This window comes from Pagrus pagrus (assembly GCF_965226575.1).
Source record: "Pagrus pagrus genome assembly, chromosome: 11".
NCBI classification, from domain to species: Eukaryota; Metazoa; Chordata; class Actinopteri; order Spariformes; family Sparidae; genus Pagrus; species Pagrus pagrus.
In genome coordinates, this window is record NC_140195.1 from 5,394,270 (window position 1) to 5,416,797 (window position 22,528).

Here is a 22,528-nt window from a genome sequence, read left to right on the forward strand (position 1 = left end):
GAATAGTTAGTTTTTTAATGGCGGTCACAGTATATAATCAGTGTTGTGTGTTTTTATGAGTTTAAAGTGATGAAATGTTATTTTATTGAGTTATTGCATCAATTAAACTGTATCTTTATATCCATCCTCACTCTCTAAGTTGCTGAGGCCTCTGCAGCTATAGCAGTGCTCTGACAGGGGATCAATGCATAATAATAATAAGGTAGTAAAGAAGGATGTATGTCATCACAAGGCACATTAACACATTCACACACACACTGGATGGCCTTTTTTTTCTGTATCTTTGTGTATTATGGACATTAGCGCTAACAGAAACAAAAAATAAGCCTGAATCTTTTTCTGTCACAAAATAATTTTACAGATAACCTGTTAAATCTGTGTGCAGTCTGGGCAGGATGCTGAAAATACATTTCACAATATTTTAGAAATCATTAACACATACAATGCATTGTTTCCCACAAAATCAGATAAAGAAAGCATGCGTGAGATAGACGTATTGTTTGTAAAAAAAAAAATACCCTAAATGTTTTTCATGTTTTCATTCAACACAGTGAGTTTGACTTTCTCTCTTTTATTTTGCAGGCGACTTCCAGTTTTGTTCTGGTTCCCTCTGCAGAGCTTGACGCTGACGGCTGCTGCTGGCAGACGTGTCAGCGGATACAGGAACTAGGAACAGCACCAGCATGGAGCCATCTTGGAGAGGTCACTGTCAGCTGTTTGCACTGCGGGCTGCTGCCTCTGGGTGGCAATGTGTTAAAATGTAATAACATCAAGTAGAGCAGAAAAGCCAAGTCTTAAAAGTTTATGAAGTTGAAAAAAAACTATCTTGTAGGCACTCTTGAGCTAACATGTTATTTATCCTAATAAGAGTACGAGAGGACTTCAGTCATTTTGGACAACAGTCGTATGTTATTTAGCCTCCTGAAACCTGCAATTTACACTACTTTGAAAATATAAGCATTACTTTCAAATCTGTTTCTAATAGAGCAACCCAGATAAGTTGAACATTTAGCTGAACATCAACACATAATCAAAACAAACAGGACCGTACTGTAAGTTTAGACGCAGACAGGATTCTTTGGCTGGTTTTTCCAAGCAACAGATTGCACAAGATAATGCCTTAAGGTCAGAGAAAAAAGTGCATTTTGTACTTTTTTGGAAATAAAAACAGGGCTTTGGTTAGAGTTAGGCTAACACTGAGACACTCTCAGCCAGTTACTCACATCACACACGCAACACAACACAAGTCGTCTGCCAAAGAACCTCTTCAGCTCGAGCATTTCATCTATGAGATAAAACAGAGCTGAAATAAGCTAGTTAGGGTTGCCAATAGAGGCAAGGGAGAAGAGAAACAGTGAGAGAGAGAGAGAGAGAGAGAGACAGAGGGAGGAGGAGGTGGGGAGAAAGAGAAGCGGGAGGGAGAAAAAGGGTGATGATAAAAACTCCACTGTGAGCCCTCCTGTAAGCTCAGTCAGAGCAAAACTGGGAACGAGAGAGAGAGAGAGAGAGGGAAGAAGGAAGCCACCACCGAACGAATCAGCGCCGTCTTGACGTTGAATCTTTGCACGTGGCCTCGTGGACTTCAGTCAGAAGAGGAAGCACCTGAGGCTGAGCTGACACTTGCTACTGTAGAGGTTTTATGTTTCGTGGGGAGGAAGAAGGAAACAAAACTGGACCGACATCCATCTCCTGCTGATTGATTTTGAACACTGAAACTGCATCAGAGTCCAACTTTTGGTGGATCTTGCAGCCAACCACAACTTTGCTGGAGACTGGACCCCCACTGCTCAGTGTGAGAAGCAGCAGGAGAGAAGAGCCGGTGGGGGGGGGGGAGAGAAAAGGAGAATATTGCCATCCATCTCTCTCAGCCCACCCTCAGCTTCTGGACGCCCCTCCTCTCCTCTGCCTCTTCTTTTGCCCCCCTGTACTACCCTCCTCCTCCTCCTCCTTCTCCTCCTCCTCCTCCTCCCTCTACACCTCACCCCCCAACAGAGCAGAAAGCGTGAAAAATCTCACTAATGGGTTTATTTGCTGTCAGATCTGCGCCGATCTGTCATTCCCTTGGACCATTCTGCTTGACACATTTCATAGTTGAGTAAGCCTCCCTGGCTTTTCTGGCTAGAGTTAACAGTGCCCACTGCAAACGTTGTGCTGGGCTTGAGAGGCTCATCAAGAAGGGGAGCAACAACGGCGGCAGCAGTCAGTCTTGACAGTCTCTTCTTGGACGGGGTCGTCCCTGAAGCTGCATTCCTCTGGTCTCCCTTCTTCTCACCCCCCCCACCACCCACCTACCCACCCCTGTTGGGACTTTGTGTTTGTGAGCCTTGTGGGCATCCTTAGCTCATCTGTCCTCGGCAACAAGATTCAAGGCGGTTTCTTCTGCAGGGGACTTTTGGTTCTGATTGTTAAATAGAGTTAAAGATGTGGTGTGGGGCCGGGCCTCTGGCTGTGGTGGCTGCAGTGTTTTGGACTCAGTGTGTCCTCCTGGATGGGGTGGATGCCAAGAAGGAGAGAAAGAGGCCAAAGGAGGCCATCCCACCACAACACACAGAGACCTACAACGCTACTCTCTCCAACAGCGAAGAGGTCGGTGGAAGCATCAAGGTAGCGTTGAAAACTCTCTTTATTTCCTTATTATGATATTGCATGTAGAAAAACAATAGTGCAGATTAAAGATTCAGGTCAACCTGCAGATGTGTAAGAAAGACAAGGCTATAGGCTAAGACAAGGACAGGTGTTGCCCCCTCCAGGTCAAGCCTCAGACAGTGAGACGGACCAAAATGTGTGAAACACTAAATGGATGAGTTCGGAGGTATGCGAGGAATGTGGACATCTGAAAAGGCTGATCAATGCATCAATTAGTGAGCGCTGCGGGTGTCTGACAACCAATTTTCCAGCCTATGGGAACGAATCAGGATGCAGAGAACAGTCTCAATAATTATCAAGACATTTGTAAAACATTTTAAATAAAAGATAAAGGAGTCACTTTACGCTTACATTTAGTGAGGAAACACATGTTTATTGCCTCACAGAGAGGAAACAAGAATCTTAAATAAGTAACCATAAATCATCAGGTCTTTCTGCACAAATAAAAGATTTTAAGATGATACAGAAATCAGGAAACCAATATATAGAGCTGTACTTCAGCCTGCGAGACAGCTTTTTCAAGTCATTCATGGGAGGATATTCACGATTACCCTGATAATGAAAGCAAGGATCAACTTATCATGAGTGTTTTTATTGTGATCTGCAACATCTGCTTCATACGTCAGGTTCATTCCTGCAGCAGGACGTTAAGTGACGAACACAAGAACTGAAAAATAATTTAGCTAAGAGAGAAAAAGATAGTTGTCTGTGACTGAAGACTCCTCTACGAAGAACTGCATTACAGTGGTGCAACAGTTGGCCCCTTGACTCTGTTATTTATTGGTTTATTGCTGGTGTTGCATATTTGCGAGGGTTTTCCAACAGGCTATTTGTTTTGCTTTCAGCCCACCCATTATGTTGGCATTCTCATATAACTCTCACTGCCCTATATACCAGCCTCCAGGCTCAAACCAGCAAGCCAGTCTCTGGATTCCTATAACCTTCACCGCCTTTTCCACCACCACCGCCGCCACCAAGCAGTGAGGTCTCCTTTTGTATCTTTAAGAAACACATTGTAGGTGGTTGTGGCCTGGCGGTGTGTTTATTTGACTTGGTTTGCCCTGTAAAAGCAGAGGCTATGAAGGATGACCTTGTGTCAACCCTCAAGCCCACTGCAGATTGCACCCCACTGGGTTTTCACTCCTCTGTCGCGGGGGCCCCTACAGGGAAGCCGGGGTGTCTTCACAAACACTGCTTCTCCCTTACAGGCCCGCTGCCATGATGTAACTCCTGGGAAAGTTAAGTTAGGTGGGCAGATATTTAAAGACCTATGTGGCGATGTTGTTTCCCAGCCCCATTGATTCTGTCATTCACAGGCCTAGTCCGACTCCGCTGTGTCTGGGACATCCGATAGGGGCGGTGCGGCCCCGAAAACTGGGGCAGCATGCCGTGTAAGCCCCTCACAAAGCCCCATAGAAAGGGTCCTGAAAGAGAACACCTCGGTGAGGATTAGCCCCCTGTGCCTCCCTCGCTAACATTCTTTTCATCTCATCTCCCACAATCAGAGGGTAATGACATAATCACTCTTAAGACGCAGTGTTATGCCAGATAGCGTCTTTGCCAAACATTGTCACCTCTGACGAGAACCTGAGCTTTTTTTCAGCTTGACATCTGTGGAAGTGGTTGTATTCAAGGTCGCATTTGTCGGTGCCACCCTATCCTATCCAGGTTTCTGTTCAAGAGAAGAAGAAGAAGAAGAAGGAGAAAAAAAAAATGCCACACACGCTGAAAAGTGTTTTTTTGGTAGTTTGTAAGTTTATCCTATTACAGCATCTGTTAGGGTCCAAGAGAAAACAACATGTCCATTGGAGCCGTCTTGGCAAGAAATTTGTGTTCTCAAACAAGCCAAACATTTACACTCCACATTTACATGTTTTTCCCTTGTGCCCAGTGGAAACAGTGGAAACAGTTTCTTGTGATGGCATTTCGCTTTTCTATCTGACCAATCCCGTGTGTGGGCTGTTGGCAGCGTTGCAGTCGTACGCTGCATTCCTCGGGAGATTTTTCCATTTGAAAGTGATCACAATAGTAGAGGTGTGGAGTTGTGCTGCGAGTGGAATTTTTTTAATGAGATGAAGACTGTGATCTGTGTGAATCACAATTTTAAAGGGGGGGAAAACGTCAAGGGGTGCATGTGTGTATGTATGTATGTAAGTCCTTATTGCTCTCCACTCTGAAGATGAGAGGAATCTGTCATGATGAGAGCAGCGAGGGATCTGTGATGGCTGTAATTGAGGGAGTCAAGTCAAACATCACGCCTGGCGTGTTGAGTAATGGCTGGGTTTAGCCCGAGGCGAGGGTTTTTTGTTTCCTCTCTCTCATCCCCAGTGATGATTAATGCGGCAGTGTGTGGGACCTTTTTTGGATCAAGAGACAAGATCGAGTCCCACAGGAAACAGCGAGCTCACACCTTTCATACGCTGCCGAAGGTGTGAACTACCTATCGGCTGCGTTACTCTGCGAAAAAGAGACAAATCATAAACAGTCTTTTTGTCGTCACATCTTTAAATCTGAAAGTAAAATAAACGGCTCAGCGATTGAGTTTTGAGGGGCTGTTTTATTTGGATTTGTTTCATTTATAATAAGCTTCAGATTGATGCCAGATTTATAGAAATCCCTTAATCTGATTGCCTGATTCTTATCACGTGTTGGTCATGTTCCCTGAAACCATGATATCAGAATTATTGCTGCGCTTAACAGTATGTTGGTCTGTAAAACAGCTATAGTGCTTCAAAATAAGACGTTTCATTTTGTTTTTTGAACAAAAAAACAAATGGAGAATGGTATTTCTGATCTATACATGTGATGTGCTTTATACATATGCAGTCATGAAGATTATGAAGTTGCAAGTGATGTTTAAAAACCATTACACCTGCTTAATAAATGTTTTATAAAGCATTTTAATGTTTGTCAACAGAGAAATAACTATTAAGTTAGTTATTAACTTCCTTGTTTGTTTAAGCCGTACCTCTGGTCCACAAGTTTATTGTACATAACACTTTGTTTTTTTCTTTTTTACCTTTGGACGGAGCCAGGCTAGCTGTTTCCCCGTATTGCTAGTCTTTATGCTAAGCTAAGCTAAGCTAAGCTAACATCTCCTGACTGTAGCTTCATACAGTATATGTATCATGTATTTTATAGATAAGAAAGTTGCATCTTTAGTTACCGTGAGCTTTAGAGGTGCTGGTAGAAGGATTTTGTTACTTTCATACAGAGGCTAGCTGTTTCCCCCTGTTGCTAGACTTTAAGCTAAGCTAAGCTAAGCTAACAATCTCCTGACTGTAGCTTCATATATGTATTTTTTATTTTATAGATAAGAAAGTTGCATCTTTAGTTACCATGAGCTTTAGAGGTGCTGGTAGATGGATTTTGTTAACCTTCATACAGAGGCCAGCTGTTTCCCCCTGTTGCTAGTCTTTACGCTAAGCTAAGCTAACAGTCTCCTAGACTATAGCTTCATATATGGATTCCTTATTTTGTAGATAAGAAAGTTGCATCTTTAGTTACTGTGAGCTTTAGAGGTGCTAGTAGATGGATTTTGTTACCTTCATACAGAGGCTAGCTGTTTCCCCCTGTTGCTAGTCTTTATGCTAAGCTAACAATCTCCTGACTGTAGCTTCATATAAATATTTTTTGATTTTATAGATAGGAAAGTTGCATCTTTAGTTACCGTGAGCTTTAGAGGTGCTGGTAGATGGACTTTTTTACCTTCATACAGAGTCAGGCTAGCTGTTTCTCCATGTTTGCATTCTTTTATGCTAAGTTAAGCTAACTGTCTGCTACTAGCCTCATAGTTACAGCACAGACACAAGAGTGGTGTTGATGTTTTCATCTCAACTCTTGGCAAGAAAGCAAATGAGCATTTTTTCCCCCCAAAATGTCAAATTATTCATTTGGCATCTATCATTTATCTAAATGTGCATGATGTACAAGAGTTTCGTCATTTTTCCAACTACTTATAAGCTGTAACCCAACAGGGCTGGGACAAATAATTGCATAATGAAAGTAAGAAAATAGAAATTAACCCATCGCAGTATGTACTTATGTAACATATTGGAGGAGCCACAAATTAGTCTTATAAAAGGAGGAGGATCTAATGACTTCTTACCTGAAATGATGTGCCTGCAGTCACACCACGGGGCAAACCTGTTTACCTGAGATGGATCAGGATCACTGCTGCTTTTCAACAGCTCATTTTACCTACCACAGGGAAAATGAGCACTCACTCCAATTTCAAAGCTATAATTCCTCCACAAAACAGATGTGACACATCGCTCAAGGTTTTTTCTTTCGACTTCAATTGACTTTTTATATTATCAAGAGGAAGCAGAGATGATTTCTTAAGCATAAACATAAATTTATTCACTTTCTCTCACACATAATAAGTGCATACACAACCTTTGTTGGGACAACAGTGAAGTTAAAAAATCAGGCCACATTGTAAGAAGCATGTTCAACTATATCATTATATAATAACTGTGTTTCATTTACACTTCCAAACGGTGTTGTTGAACTAATAGCAGCATCCTCATAGTGTGATAGAGTAATTATGTTTTGCACATGGTGTGGGTTGCCAATTGAGTAATAACACAGTCAGGAGAGAACAAAGTCAACATTGCATGCCTAACTGTATTTAGCTCTTCGGCGATAAATCCTCAAGGCAATCTGTGTCTGTGAAGTGCAGCGGCGAGGAACACGGGGGTGGATGCATGACGACTGGGATGCACGCAGGTTACCAGGATCCCCTTCGTCCCACCACACAGCCCGGGGATCCCTGCCTCCCGGGGAAAGGGATCGGCCCAAGCGTCGGGGCCCGTCCACCCATGCATGGATGACTGCACAGGGAGCAGTACAGGGATGTGAAAACAAGGGATTATAGAAAGCTCTCCATCATCCTGTCGAACCTTAAACCCTGCCTGTGCAACATTTTTTTATCAGCGGTGAAAAGTTTCATGTCGTCTCGTGTGTGCGAACAGGTAGAGAAGCAGATAGCACACAAAAGAAAACAAGATAAGTTCAAACTGTGCAAGAATTCAGGAGCTGCCTGCGATGGAGTAGAGTTTCAGGATCTGGTTGCAGCCCCAGAGACATGTTTTAACAGTTGTGTTTGTGTTTTTGGTGGCACGCTGCCCCAGGGAAATATTTTCCCATTTTATTGCTTCAAATAAATTCAACCTAATTTTCCCCAAACTACATGACAAACACACTTAGAGCAGAGCACATAGAAGCATTATTCATCCAGACCCAAACCTTTTCTTTTTAGGTAATAAAATCTCTTCGGGCTTCTGTGAATGATCAACAATGATTACAACTGATTCACTAATTGATCCAAAAGCTCCGGACGCATAAAACGAACGCTTTTATTGTGTGCCATGTGTACTAGGCACGATCCATGGTGGAGCGTAACTAAGTGTATTTACTCAAATGCTGTACTTAAGTCCAGGTTTGAGGTATTTGTACTTTCTGTGTACTTTAACTCCTCTACACTACAAAGGCAGTTTCTTTTTACTTTGCTGGCAGGTAAACTTGCTTTTCAGATTAACATTTAACACAAAAGATATATAATAAGTATATAAATTACAGTACATTGTTAAATATTGAACCAGTGTTCCCAACCTTTGGCTCATGACCCCTAATAAAAAAAGTAATCGGGCGCCTTGGCATGTTTCAGATGTCCGTGAGTTGTTAGCAGGTCCACCAAAGACGTTTCTCTCTTAAATTTTTCAGGGGGTTCGATTTTAATAACCGTTCAAGGCCAAAAGAGGTAAAAAATATTTCATAACAAAGCAATATAAGAGAGAAGTCCAGAACATTAAAACGCATTTCTGCTGCAGAGCTTTGTTTTTTCTTTTCTCTACCCCATTAATCATCTCATGACCCCTCAAATTTATCTTGTGACCCTTTAGCTGGGCCAGACCCCCGGGTTGGAAACCACTGGACTATACCTCACAGCATTTATGTTTAAGTGAGTTTTGGGACATTTTGGAAAACACTCTTACTGGCTTTGTTGCAGAGAGTTTAATGAGAATATACCGCTCTCACATATGTCTGTTCAATTTAGGCTACAGCTAGCAGCCTGTTAGCTTAGCTTAGCCTTAAGACTGAAGATGGGGAAATAGTTAGCATGGCTCGGTCTCATGGCGGCACTTTTAAAGCTAGCTGATTAAAGTGTTATGTCTGGGTTGCTTAAAGGTTCAGTTTGTAGGATTTAGGGGCAGAAATTCATGGCTAGAATATCACTCAGTAGAGCACATACCTCCGCCAAGTCCCAACAATCCCTTTCAATTCAATCAAGCCTAATCTGATATCAAATAAAACATATTTAAATTAACTAGATCTGCATCAAATTGACTCATTCAAAGATACCAGACACCTTAACACGCTGATCACCAAGATCCATGCATTATTCCCAGAGAAATTAGGTAAAATGATGAAAAACGCCCTGTTTCACAATGTTTAAGAAAGTAGGAAAAATATTCCTGGATCTGCACCAAAAGGTAACGGGGTCTATTGTGGGCTGAGACTCACCTTCCATCCAAGTTTCATGGAAATCCATCCAGTAGTTTTTCCGTAATCCTGCAGACAAACCAACTTTTTTTTAATCTACATGGGTCCTCTTCCATTGCGAAGTCTGCCATGTTGCACCACTATGTCTCTACAGTAGCCCAGAATGGACAAACCAAACTCTAGCTCTAGAGAGGGCCTCTCGCCTTTTTAGCTGCCATCTTAGAGGAGGCTGAGACGAGGGGTATTTAGTTGGCTGCAGTCTAAAATTACACCGCTAGAGGCCAGTAAATCCTACACACTGGACCTTTAGCTTTTACAAAGAAGAAGTGTAAATATCACAGCTTTAAGGGGGACTATATCTTGGCTGTATGCAGCAACTTCCTGGAGTCTCTGCTGGTTGCCTGGCAATGGCTCAGAGGACTGTATAACTGTTTGACAGAGCCAAGCTAGCTATTTCCCGCCTGTTTCGAGTCCTCATGCTAAGCTAAGCTAATCTTAACTAAAATGTTGACCTAATCCTTTAAATCTAGCTCCCTCTTGCCCAACTACAACAGTAAACGATCTCACAACAATGTATACTTTTACTACTTTAATACTTTACTTTTTTCTACTTTCTTTTAGCACATTAAACATCTGTGCGTTTCCACTTCTGCTTGCTGGGATTTGAATACGTGGACACAACGCATCCCTTTTTTATAGACCTGAGCCTGAAGGTGTCATGATTTAAAGCTCCATCAGGGAGGATAAACACTGTCGAGAAGATTTAAAGTTTCTTACCTTCAGACTAGAATACCTGACACATTCTCTCCGTGCTGGAAAAGGCGTGCGCTCGACACCCGCTGACAGACGAGGCCACTCACACATCAGCGCTGATCAAAGCCAGAGCCCTGGTGTTCTTCATCAGCTCTCAGACTGATACCTGGATCCGCTCCCTCCCCACTTTGTTCACAAGTTGTACGTGCTGATACAGAGCTGCGCCGAGGAATCCATAGTTTACTTTACGCCACAGTCAATAGCAGCGAGCGAGAGACTGAACGGCCCTGACAGCTTTTTTCTGTGTCATCAAGCAATATATGGTTTTCATGTCTGCATGTGTGCAGTCTTTGATGTTCTGAGTCCAGACGGAGACTCACCTGCACACAATGAATCAGATTTTCTTTTTGGCGAGTTGTGCGAGACATCTCGGCTGTCACTCCGGTGTTATGCGATGTTCTGGCAATGCAGATGCCTTAAAATAAAAAAAACTCTGTTCAATGGAAAGATTTGAGCATTAGGTAAACTGATGATTAAATTATTTATACAATGATCTGCTGTTATTTTTTTTAGTTCAGAAATGAAGGTAATAATTACCTTGGTCACAGCCTTTCTTCCTTGAGCACAGAAAATCCTTGAGGGCAAGTTTTAATGGCTTAATTACAATGACGTGTGTTAAAGAGGATAAAAAGTACGACTGATTTCCTGGCAATGATATGCTGTCTTTTTTATTATTATGTAGGGAATGGCTAAGATGTGTAATTATAAGTCACATGTGTGGGCCAACTCGCACTGCTTCATATCTCTGGAACAGTAAGGCGGTGATCTACGACGCTGATATGAACACAAGAAGAAAATGTGAAACTATGAACTTTTTCCTGATTTACTGTCCGCTGGCTCTCATAATTGGGTGGGTGTCTTTTGACGAGGTGATGATTCACAGTTTTACAATCATTTCCAGTGGAAATACACCAGCAGCTAGCTTATCTTAGCATAAAGACTGGAAACAGCTAGCCAGCTTTGTCCAAAAGTCTTTCTGCCTTTCTGCCAAGCTAAGCTAGATGGCTGCTAGCTGTAGCTACGTATTGAATGGACAGAAATGAGAGTTGTGTTAATCTTCTATTCAATCTCTTGGCAAGAAAGCAAATAATCTTAAAAGCAGCTTTTAACACCAATTAGCAACTAAAGAGTCGGATATTTCCATCCGGAGGTGGTGGAGACCAAAAACAGAGCTAAAATGGAGTGAATATTGGACTGAACAATAATGTTGCTCTGTAACTGCAGGATGTGTAAAAAAAAAAGCAACTGCTAATAAGTGCACCATATATTACCTTAAAGGGGCAATGTCAAAGACATCTATGCACTGTGTTGCAGAGATGTAAACTGTAAGCATGCTAACCAGCTAGCTGTGGCCCATCCTGTCTCGTAATACCACTACCACTACCAATACCACCTTACTAAACAGAAAAATACAACCCTGCACCGTCTGAATTCAAGTTGGTCTCTTTTACCGAACTAAAACTAGCTTAGCTGTTTCGTTAGCTCGTCGTTAAACACACTTCATTCAAACTTGGCACCTGACACCGACTTTCTCTTGGTCCTCAGTCGCTTCATGCCTCTCCTGTTCCTGAATCTTGTGACTTCTCGTCCCATACTCAGGACTCACGGACCTGATCAGAGCTGCTGTACATCATCTCTGTACTGTGTCAGCTGTCTTCAAACTGTCGGTCCCGCTTGGAGGCTCGTTGTGCTGAGCTCCATTGCAAAATTGCCAGTTGGGCCACTTAGCGCTGCAGCTAACTTGCTGACACAGCCAGTCGCTACAGCCAAAGACAGCTACAACAAGAGTATACCGGCTATGCTGCCCCCTAGAGTTTCAGAGCTACATTTCTTTCAAATAACACATTTTAGAAGATGATGATGTGTCAATGTTGTGTTCACCAAAGTATTTCCCAAAATGCTCAAACTATTCCCATAACTCTTACATAATTAGTATGTCAATGAAAAATGTACATGGCAGTGGAAAAAAGCAGTTTACCCAACAGGCTCTCAAAGCCTTATGGAAACAGTATCGAGCAGTGTAGAAGTATTCTTGTCTTGACCAGATCAGCCCGTCTTTTATCTCCCTCCAAACCTCAGAATCACAACAAAAACACAGAGCGATTCAACATGCAGCCGGCGCAGCGCCTGTTAAGTTGTTTATTTTGTCTGCTGTCACAGAGAAGAGAAAGTCACAGAGAGAGAGAGAGACTGTTGCAAACCCCCACGTACGAAAAACAATTTTTATTCCTCTATATCGAAAAAAGACAAACAAGGACTTACTTTGTTGCGTTGAAACTAGAGACAGGTTCTTTGACAGTGAAGAAAGGGGCATGTTGGTTTTGCAGATAAGTGATCCATGTCTCGCTGCCAAACCTAAACAAATTCCATTTCAGGCAGCTCACCTCTGTGGCTCGTCTTTATCTCCTCTTCTATCTCCACTGAAGGCACATGACATTTTGGGGAAGGGTTTCTGGGTATATAACATTCAAGCATTTCTGTAATTGGATTTCATTCAGCCTCACATTTTACCAGAATGAAAACATGTCAGTTGTAGCATAAAAATGTTGCTTCCAGAGAAACTTCTTGGAAGTACAGTATGTTTTCTTATCTGCCCTAACAGATCCCAGCCTCTCCTATACTGTTATTTATTATAAATGAGTTATTTCACGATAAGCTCATCGAGCATAAACACAGTTAGGAAACAGACTAACAACCTTAAATCATAACTGACCCCGGGCGTACACACTGTATATACATTTGTTATCTTGTTTATTACATTTTTTTCTCCGTCATTACGTTCCTCGAACAAGAAGCGTTAGTAAAAAAGACAACACTAGTACGTCTTTGGGTGTAGGGGGAGAAAGTGTCGGCCATTTTGACATGTTATGAACTGCAGTAATTGAGGTCTGCAATCCACAGAATCTACATCACACATACACAGGCACAGACTAATTTTTCTACCAGACTGCTCGTGGAAATTTTACTTGACGACGTTTGTTTACATTCATCTGAGCTTATTGGGCAAATAAGACCTGACGTGGCACCTGAGTGACTTATACAGGACGAACAAATAAGCATGAGGTGAAGCTTTGGGAGGAGGATGACGAGTTAACTTGATTTAAAAAAGTCTCTTGGAGGAATTAAGAGTCGACTGAGCAGCAGAGACAGACAGAAAGAAAAGAGGTTTCCCCGTGTGACCTTCCTTGGTGTCTGGCACCATTTAATTGTATCTTAGGGCAAGATTTTCCAGTGAAGGTTTTAAAGGAAAAAATAATGACTCATTGGATTAACTTCCTTTGCATTATGCCCAATTTGGGGGAACATATTTAAGAATAAAAATATATGATTAATCTGGTTAATAGCACTTTCTCAAAGGGCTGTTATTACTGAGTGTGTGGTGGCTTGAGGGAAAAGTCTTCATCTGTCCCGTGTTATGAATCTTGTTTTGTGGACATTTATGTGAATTTTTTTGTCCTCATTTATTTTATTATACGCAGAAGTTTGAGCTGCACCGTGTATGAAATGTGATGAGTTGTCTTACAGCTTGCCATCACTTCACCACATCGTTGATTTGTTTATACAGTATTTTTCCTCCACATCCTCTATTTCTTGTTGATTAATAATAACTAATATGGGAAAATATTATTTTTCTGGTGTCTCTGCAGATTTCTGAGAACCAGAGAGTGGATCCACTGGGATCATGGATGGACTTCGTCAAAAGACCTGTCGGGAACTTCCCTGGAAAGTGTCGCAGGCGCAAACGACCCCTGGTAAAACCCAGTAGATGGATTGTGTGTCTCGCAGTTTTTCGAACAATTACTTTTTAGATCCATGACAATATTATATCCTTCTTTCCTCCACCAGCCGGGCCCACCCGGTCCTCCAGGTCCTCCCGGCCCACAGGGACCTCCTGGCTCTCCAGGAGCTGAAGTGACCCAGGAAGTTCTTCTCCAGGAGTTCAAAGAGATGATTAAAGGTAGGACCATGTTCATGTTGCACCCCAGATACATTTCAGCTTCTCGTGAGGCTACAAAGTTGTTGTTGTTTCAGAGAATCTGCAGACAAAAACCAGCTGAGCATTTGCGCAATTTTATATCCACCACATTTCTGGTGTTTCGTCACATTGTCATGAGAGAATAGTTTGAATGTTCTGCACTGTTCTGACCTGGATGTGTTTTCTGCCAGAGGCTACAGAGAGGAGATCAGCAGCACTGGACAGACAAACCAGCCCCAGCCAGCTACCGACTGCTCTCCTCACCCTGGAGGGGATGACCTCCTACCGACGAATAGAGGAGGCTTTCCACTGCAAGCTCAAGGGACCCGTGGTGGTCGACAAGAAGACTCTGGTGGAGCTCCAGAACTTTCAGACGGTATGTTTGTTTGAAACCAAGTAAATGTTTATGGACCGGTTCAGCTACGCTCCCTGTGCATGGCTGAAAAAGAAAAAGTTTTGGCTAATCCTCCTCTGCATGGTTACACGCTCTATTCTGACCCATTTGCTTCTCTGTCTTAACTATGTTTGAAAGAGCGAGTGTTTGGTAATCATTGCTTAGTTTGCATGTGGGGGAATTATGAGAGGATCATCCCCTTACTGGTAACTGGCACTGGGAAAGCATGCAGTGCCACTCTGAGACTCAGACTGGCCCGTTGGTCGAAAATATCGACTTTTTCAATTCTACACATCACTCTCTGGGCGGCATACAAAAGGCACTCTGTCTCCGACTTGGAATAAAGTGTGGAGAGGACAGAAATAGACACTGTTTGAAACGGCATGCTGTAGTGGAAGAACTATGCCCTGTTGGGATGGGCTGACAAGGCTGCAGGAGAGAGGATTAAGCTTTGCTGTTTAACATGCTAACACAGCACTATGTTAGAACGGGCATGTTACTCTGGATGTTTGACATGTTTCTGCAGAATCCAGGTCTTAAAGCCTGTTAATGAGGCCCGGTCACACCAGAAAGTTGTGTGTTCATTAAAAATCTATTACTATAAGCTTTGTGACATGGTGACAACTCACAGGACGAGCTGGTGAACTGTAGCTGGCTGGCGAGGTAACCGGTAACACGCTAGCTAGCCCAGCTTGCGCTAGTCAGTCACAGATTCTATTTTTTCGGTACCGTGCCGACATTTTGTTCACAGGATTGTCCATCATTTCATTTTCGTAGCTTACTGAAGTATTTAAGGTGAAAAGATCTCCGAGCTAATCGTCGCAGGCTAGCAAGGCTACATCGATCGCTAAGATGTTTTTGTATAGTAACTAAAAATAAGTGTTATTCCTCTTTCGTGGAGAACTTTACACTCCATCAGACAAAGATTGAAGTGGATGATGTGACACAGCTAAGCTAGCTACGTAGATAGCGTCCTCCATTTTGGCTCAGCGTTCCCTCTTTTTTCCCTTTCAGCCGCCAGCTAAAGGAGCCTTCCTCAGAGGGACGGGAATGGACCAGTCTACTGGGAGATTCACAGCTCCAATCACTGGGATCTACCAGTTCTCTGCTAACGTCCACATTGGTAGGGCTAAGTAACTGTCTTATATGGGGTATTAGAGTACATATACCAAGTGTTAGGCCTGCTATGTCTAGTTAGCCTACAAATGCTAAGCTAGAATTGGGCAATCACTGTTAATGGAAGGGGTTTGAAGGTGATTATACATGTGAGCGCTGCATGAACCAGTGTCTTCATGTGATCGTAGACATTCTTCTTTCTTTACAGACCACAATGAGGTTAAGAGGAGCAAGAGTCAGCTCAAGGCCAGGGATAATGTCCGGGTGCTGATCTGCATTGAATCACTCTGCCACAGATACACGTAGGTATTCATAACCATCGAGTACGTTTACATGAGCACCAGTGTTCTGGTTTTTCGATCTTATTCTGGATAAGAAAACTTACAGTACAGGAACAACAGTAACTGACTGCACCACCATAGATTAATCAGAAACCTGGATAAGGTTACAAGCAGTACTCCAGGTCCTACATGCAAAACACATAACTGGGACGCTTCATAAACCCGATAAAAACCAGAATACAAGTTCACATGTAAACACACTCATTGTCAAATGTGCTGGAGAACTCAAAACCCTGAATCCAAATCAAATATACTCCTCTTAACACTCTTTTTTTAACCTCAGTTGTATCCATGTGGTTTTCATTTGTTATGGCTCTAACACATGCTGTTCAGTTATACCATCTATAGCCAATAAAAGTAAATAAAATTGATCCTGGGAAGTAATTAATCTGACTACAAAACCACACAGTGCATTCTTGACATTTTCGTTTTGATAAATTGTTTACTTTCCCCGTGTAACAGGGATATTTTATTGGTGTTTAATGCTACCTTAACTTTCAGCAGAATTTATGAGCTGTTAAAGGTTTTGTCTGTTACACTTTGTGTGGAACCAGTGTGGCATTTCCTGTATAAAAAGCAGAGCGGTCTTTAAAGGAAATGTCCTCTCACTTAGAGCCCTCGTCCCTGTCGCCTAGCTAATCTTTATAGACTCACCTTTGACACTTGAGGCTTGCCTGTTATATTCTGCAGCGCAGCAGTGAAAATGTCCTTGTTTGGGATGTGGGAGAGAGATAATAGAGTAATAAGGCCGTTCCACATGGCGAAAAATTACAAATCCAGTTGGGAACGGTTCTTTCCAATATTTCAAAATTTCTATTTACATAAAGAATGAAATGGATTGCTCCCTCAAGTCTCTCCCGGACTGTGTAGTGCTCCGCAGCCTCCCTTCGAGCTTGGTACAATGAGGGGAACGTATAAATAATATTATTATGATGGGTTACCTAACCCAAAAGAGTCCTTGGCTCTTGCTTTTTTGAGCCAAAGCCCCAGCCAGTCTCGCCCTCCCACACATGAAAATGCAGAGAATGTGAAATGAGGCTCATTGTGATGGCAGTTGGAGTGAAGACAAACATGATTGATTTGCCATAAAAATGTAGCATTTTCCACTTAACAGGAGCCAGTGCTCTCGCTGTGTGGTTAAGCCTGCAGCGATGTTACAACCATCTCTGCTGCAGACTCTAGAAGAGCTGAGTGGCTAAAGAGAAAGTTTGTCACTTTTATAAATCATGATTATTCTTATCGTCTTTCGTTGTTGGGAGTTAAGAGGGAGGATACGAGTGTTTTTCCTCACTTCGATTTAACATTAAGGGGGATACATTTATGGATTTTTTATTAAAAAGATAAATAAAACAAGGCTACAACCCAAAAGTCATACTGGAGTGAAAGTAAGGATATCAAGTTAAAATATTACTTTGGTAAAAGTGGCCTTAAGGAGACAGTATGCGAAAAAACGACATGTTTTTGAGCTCTAAAGCATGTAAAGCTATCGTAGTAGTAACTCAAAATTAAACTATGAACCTGAAAATTAGCACAATATGTCTCCTTTGCACAAGATCTTGAATCGTAAATGACTTATTCCCGTTTTAATCTGGTTGCAGCTCACTGGAGATGATCGTCGGATTAGAAAGTAACAGCAAGATCTTCACCGTCAGCGTGCAGGGGCTGCTGGAGCTACAGGTGAGCAGCACCCCAAGAGACAAACATAAAGCATCTGGATTTGTTTTAACATTTCTTCATCACTGTTGTATTTTTCCCTCTGCAGGCCGGACAGTACACCTCCATATTCGTGGATAATGCAGCAGGTGCCTCCCTTACGATACAGAACGGTTCAGATTTTATGGGCATGTTGCTTGGCGTATAGCCTCACACATGAGCAGGGTCATCATCCGAGCTGTCCACTGCTGCCGCTTTCATTTTTTTTTTTTTCCAATGGACTGCTTATGAGCACCACCACATGGTACCAAACCACAGGGGGGTTTGAAGGAAGGAAGTGAGGCTGACATTGACTTGACTGCTTGTCAGACGGTGAAAGGACAGTGTGAAGAACTCAAGGACTGAGTTTGTTTTTCACGGTGCACCGCCACTTCCCCCGAGGAACTTGGATGCTTGTTGCTTCACCAATAAAATAACCTGAAAATAAAGCAGTGAATATGTCTGTTTCAGTATATTTTTCATGGATGTTGAAGACCTTTGCGGTAAAAACCAAATATCAATGTTTTTGATGTTCTCTGAAGTGGATGCATTTTTCTCTGGATAGATGTTGGGGGGGGATGAACATGAGAAAGTACATGTGTGTGTTTCTGTATGCTGACATGTTTATATTTTTGTCTACCTGATCTTTTATGTACACTCTAATGAACTATAGTTATTTTTTATCATGGATTAAATCTCACATTTATATATGTTATATGGTACATAGACTGAGTACACTGGACAATTGAGACATGCTCAATAAACAGAATACAGCCTCAAAACACCTTAGAAAAGTGACGTCCCACGTATTTAATTACATGTTGTGTGAGATCAATATTACTGCATTTTTAGCCGCGCTAACAGTGGCCGAAATATCTGAACAACTATATGATCATCATGACATTCATGGTCCTGAGAGGATGAATCTCACTGACTTCTGTGATTGACGGACTTTTAATTTTTCAATGTAAGCCTCGAAAATGAGGTTGATTATTTGTAGTTTTGAGTGAAATACTGCATACTAATGAAATTTGGTCCGCAGATTCATATCCCCCATAGGAAGAACTGTAACCGGTGTTAAAATGCTAACATGCTAAACTTCATAACATCTGCATGTTATGTATTTTGCTCAAATAACCTCTGTGCTTAAGGCTGCTACGAGCAATATTTATTTATTACAATAAGTGTTAAATAGTTATATATCCAACAGTTATCAGTGTTTGGTCTGTATCCGATGTCATGCAGTAAAAGAGAAAATACATTTTCTGGTATCCCTGCCCCCTTTATCCAATCAGAAAAGAGAACCCCTTAAAGAGGCGGTCCTGTCTGTTAGCTGCTATTTCTGGTGGTGTAGGGAGGAAGGAGGCGACTGGTAACTGCAAAACGGACAGGACGTTAGCTAAAACAGCGACAACGCTTACAGCGGCTTGAAGTGCAGCCCCACAGAGCTGCTAGCATAGCTGTAGATTTCTTATGGCGTATTCACATTACGGAGAAACAAGGGTCTACTGCACCCTCTTCATTGGTCCACACAGTATTTACCACTCCGGGACTCTCGGTGGCGCTGTACCACACAGCACCACCTTCACTTGATTTGATTTTGCTGTAGATGTAAGCCCCCGGCTAACTAATCATGCGACTCTTCTAGATGTATTTGCTAAATGTTATTGGACCGAATGAAACAAATTGGAATAGTGAAACAAGTAATTTCACAGCAGTAGCCGCTGTTTTTTTACAATGTAAGCTAATAGGGAAAAAAAGTATTTTTCTGCAAAGTGCATTACGTGAAGTTGTAATTACACTTTTTGGCCACTGTGCCAGATTGTCTTTAAATCCTGGCGCTCGTCTTGGGAGATTGGAGATGCACAAAAAATGTAGTTCTCATCTTTCAGTTCAGATAGTGGTCAACAGCGATTGGTTGAGCCTGCAAAGGTCAGCACAGCTCGGGTCAAAGTTAAAAAATTTGAACTTTCCACGCACCCCTACTCAGCTCAGTGACGTCCATGCTGAACCAATGCAACACACGCCACATACACAATAATGGAAATGAGTTCTGTAATAATGTAAATACGTATTTAGTCGTGTTGAAACTGTGGGGGATAAATCCAGAAACACATTTTGAGAGAGAGCTGTAAGAGAACGACCTCAGGGTCGGCTCAATATTATTTTGTGTGGCATCATTTATCATCTGTTTTGTTTTTATTGTATTTTATTCTTTTCTTGGCATATAGATGTTTGTAATTTATCATAACTGAGAAGCCAGAAACATTGGAAAGCATTGATATTTATGTTTGAGGAGTTGTAGGAATCACGTGTTTGTGGACTGTTTTAAACCACGGATTATTGCAAGAATAAAATTATATCTTTTTACTATTTTTTTATTATCCATACTATGCTGTAATTTGAAATTAAACTTTTTTGAAAATGCTATCACTTGGTCTCCGCACATGTTGATGTCAGTAACAGGGATGCTCTCTTTTCTCAGTATCTCAGATTGTTTTTATGAAAATACCTCTGGAGTTTATCAAACCTTAACATTTCTCTGTGGCATCATTTGAATTGTAAAATACCTCAAATACCTTTGCAAACACTGGCAGACAGCCAAGTAAACTCATGACTGCAGTTACCTGCCTGTAAAATATGACTAAAACATGTTGTTGTTTGAAACGAGACACTCTGCATGTCATTCAGGATCACGTGTCCGGTGGAGCTAAATCTAATGGCCGTTACCTTTTCGTCCAATTTCATATTTCTCAAGTTTCCAGTTTAATTAAAACTGAATAGCTGTTGTCCATCACAACACACAGCAGTCCAGTAAAATTGGACTTTATTACTACTCTGTGGAGATTATTAGACTTGTCTTAAATATCGCTATATTGTTTCTTGGGTGGTCCCACGAGGCACTAATAAGAAGTTCTCGGACTTTATTGCACAAATGCTCGTCCAGCCAGTAAAATAATCTTGTTAGCATCATTGCATGAATGCTTTATAATAGAGGCTTCTCATGGAAGCATTGCTGAGATGCCAAGTGTCACATACTGTACCCAAGCACCGACCACAAGAACGTTGCACCCACGTGCTATTTCAACCACCTACTGTAGCACACATTTCAGACGGGAGTGGGCCGCTTTGCTGAAAAGCATGCCTTTCCAAAATTTGGAAAACAAACATTACTACTGCACAACACTTTTAGGTTCCCGGGTAATGTGTGTTGTTGTTTCCCCCCACAGCTTAATTTTCACATAAACTAGCAGTCAAGAGAAATGTTTGGATCATGACAAATGAAAATAAAGACGCTGAAAAATAGCTCGGCCTTGATTTATAGCGTGTATAAGGTGATTGCTAAAGCACATTCACTTTCCTTTTTTTTTTTTCCACAAGCTTTCAACGTGTTTAACGGTGCAGGGATGACAGACGATATACGTTTACATAATATTTGTCTTTTCATTGCTCAAGAAGCAAGAGAATGGCACACACTTGTGAGTTTTGATTGTCTTGTGTTTTTTTTCTCCAAAATGTGTTTAATGACAGCTATGTGAGCATGCCGTAACGCATTCGCTGCCCTGCAGTGGAACATGGAGGCTGCCAAAGGGGTTGCGAAACCACCCTGCGCCACGACTCTGACAGGAATTTCCCATCGCCCCATTATCAGCATCAGACAAGCTGAGTGATTGCAATTACATCTGCCCAAATGCTAAGAGCAACTGCTTTTTCTCTTTTCCTTCAGAGAAGTGAGGTATTATGAATGGCCCCATTGTGAATCTGTGAGGTTTCTGTCTGCCCTGTAAACCAACATAGTTGGGCTGTGTAGCTTTAATGAGGCCTTAATTATGAGATTCCTCTACCTTAGTGACTGACTCATTGGGTGACGGCTTTAAGCAAATCCCCCTGTGTGCAGGCGTCCTTAAGACAAAGGGAGACTAGAACTAAATGTGGCATTTTTAATACCTTATTCTTCGATTGAGCAGGAAAGTGAATCCAAACCACGTCTAGTTTTTATCAAAAGTGCAGAAGTTTACTCCAAACACTAATAATCAAGCACGGTTATGAAAGGTGACCATAGTTGGAGTCCAAATATGAGGAAGACGGGACATTTTGGCGAGTATCCAGCCACCGGCCGGGACCCCGTGCTTTCTGTCTTTCTTCTCTGTTTGTCAGCACTTCCTAACATGGCTACCTGCAGAGAGGAACAGACAGTCAGACTCTCTCTTAGGGATGCCAGGCTCCTGTATATTATGTTTTTAGCATGCCATGGATTTTTTCACAGCAGCCTAAGTTACTCCAAACAGAGGCGAGCAGTCCGAGTCCTGCTGATACCGAGGCGGCCCTAAACAAACCTGTTGCTGTGATACCGTCCCCCTCTGTTCTCCAAGTGGAGAGGAAGATGAAAGATTAATGCAGCGCAGTGGAGCTCATTACCAGCTGCTTTTCATATTATATCCTGGTACCACTTTCTAATAAGAAAGCTTTCATAAAAGGGCACAATTCATGGTTATATTAATGTTACAAAAAGATGTTTTATAGATGTGTTATGAGCCATTATTAAAAACAACTTTGGGGTTTCCAGGTTGTAGAAATTCTAGCTTGTCCTCATCAGGAAAACGACAATATAGGCTGAGTGTGAAAGTGGTTTATCACGACTAGTTTGACATTTGTTGTGAAGCAGTTTAAAGGGCGAAAACGTCTGCATAAGGAGGAGCTCAGGGTGGACTGTAGGGATAAAACCCGCAGAGGACTGTTATCAAACTTAAGTTACATAAGTTTGGTATGTTCGTAACTGAATTCACGAAGGAAAAGCAGCTATTTTAACCCAGATCACAGTGTTTTCCTGAACCTAACCTAGTTTTGTGCCTAAACTTAATCAAACTGCGAATGTACGATGAGTGTCTGGTGCGCCTGTCAGTCGTACACTGCTGTTGTTTTGATGTTGTTTTGCTTGTTTTTTGCTGCTCCCAAGTGGCCAGCATTGACCTTTTGTTAATGACCCGTTACGACTGCAGATATGTAGCGTTTTGCAGTGACTGTATTTTGGCTTTGTTGGGC

The 22,528-nt window shown here is 42.0% G+C and overlaps 1 protein-coding gene and 1 long non-coding RNA gene across 3 annotated transcripts; one reads left to right on the forward strand and one right to left on the reverse strand.

Moving 5' to 3' along the window:
* Nucleotides 1–174: 174 nt before the first annotated feature.
* On the forward strand, nucleotides 175–19,915 carry c1qtnf12 (C1q and TNF related 12). Of its 2 annotated transcripts, XM_084366631.1 has the most exons (9): nucleotides 175–202; nucleotides 583–702; nucleotides 13,614–13,718; nucleotides 13,813–13,924; nucleotides 14,134–14,318; nucleotides 15,351–15,459; nucleotides 15,661–15,754; nucleotides 17,392–17,470; nucleotides 17,556–19,915. In XM_084366631.1, the coding sequence occupies exons 1-9, from the start codon at nucleotides 185–187 to the stop codon at nucleotides 17,652–17,654; spliced, it is 921 nt and encodes a 306-aa protein (XP_084222757.1). In that variant the 5' UTR covers nucleotides 175–184; the 3' UTR covers nucleotides 17,655–19,915. The 2 variants fall into 2 exon arrangements, with proteins under 2 accessions (XP_084222757.1, XP_084222756.1); XM_084366630.1 differs by lacking the exons at nucleotides 175–202; nucleotides 583–702 and adding an exon at nucleotides 777–2,604.
* On the reverse strand, nucleotides 9,760–11,013 carry LOC311265219. The gene is made up of 3 exons (XR_014623558.1): nucleotides 10,504–11,013; nucleotides 10,287–10,381; nucleotides 9,760–10,125 (listed from the first exon to the last, which is right to left on the reverse strand). It is a non-coding gene; the product is annotated as an uncharacterized lncRNA (long non-coding RNA).
* Nucleotides 19,916–22,528: the final 2,613 nt, after the last annotated feature.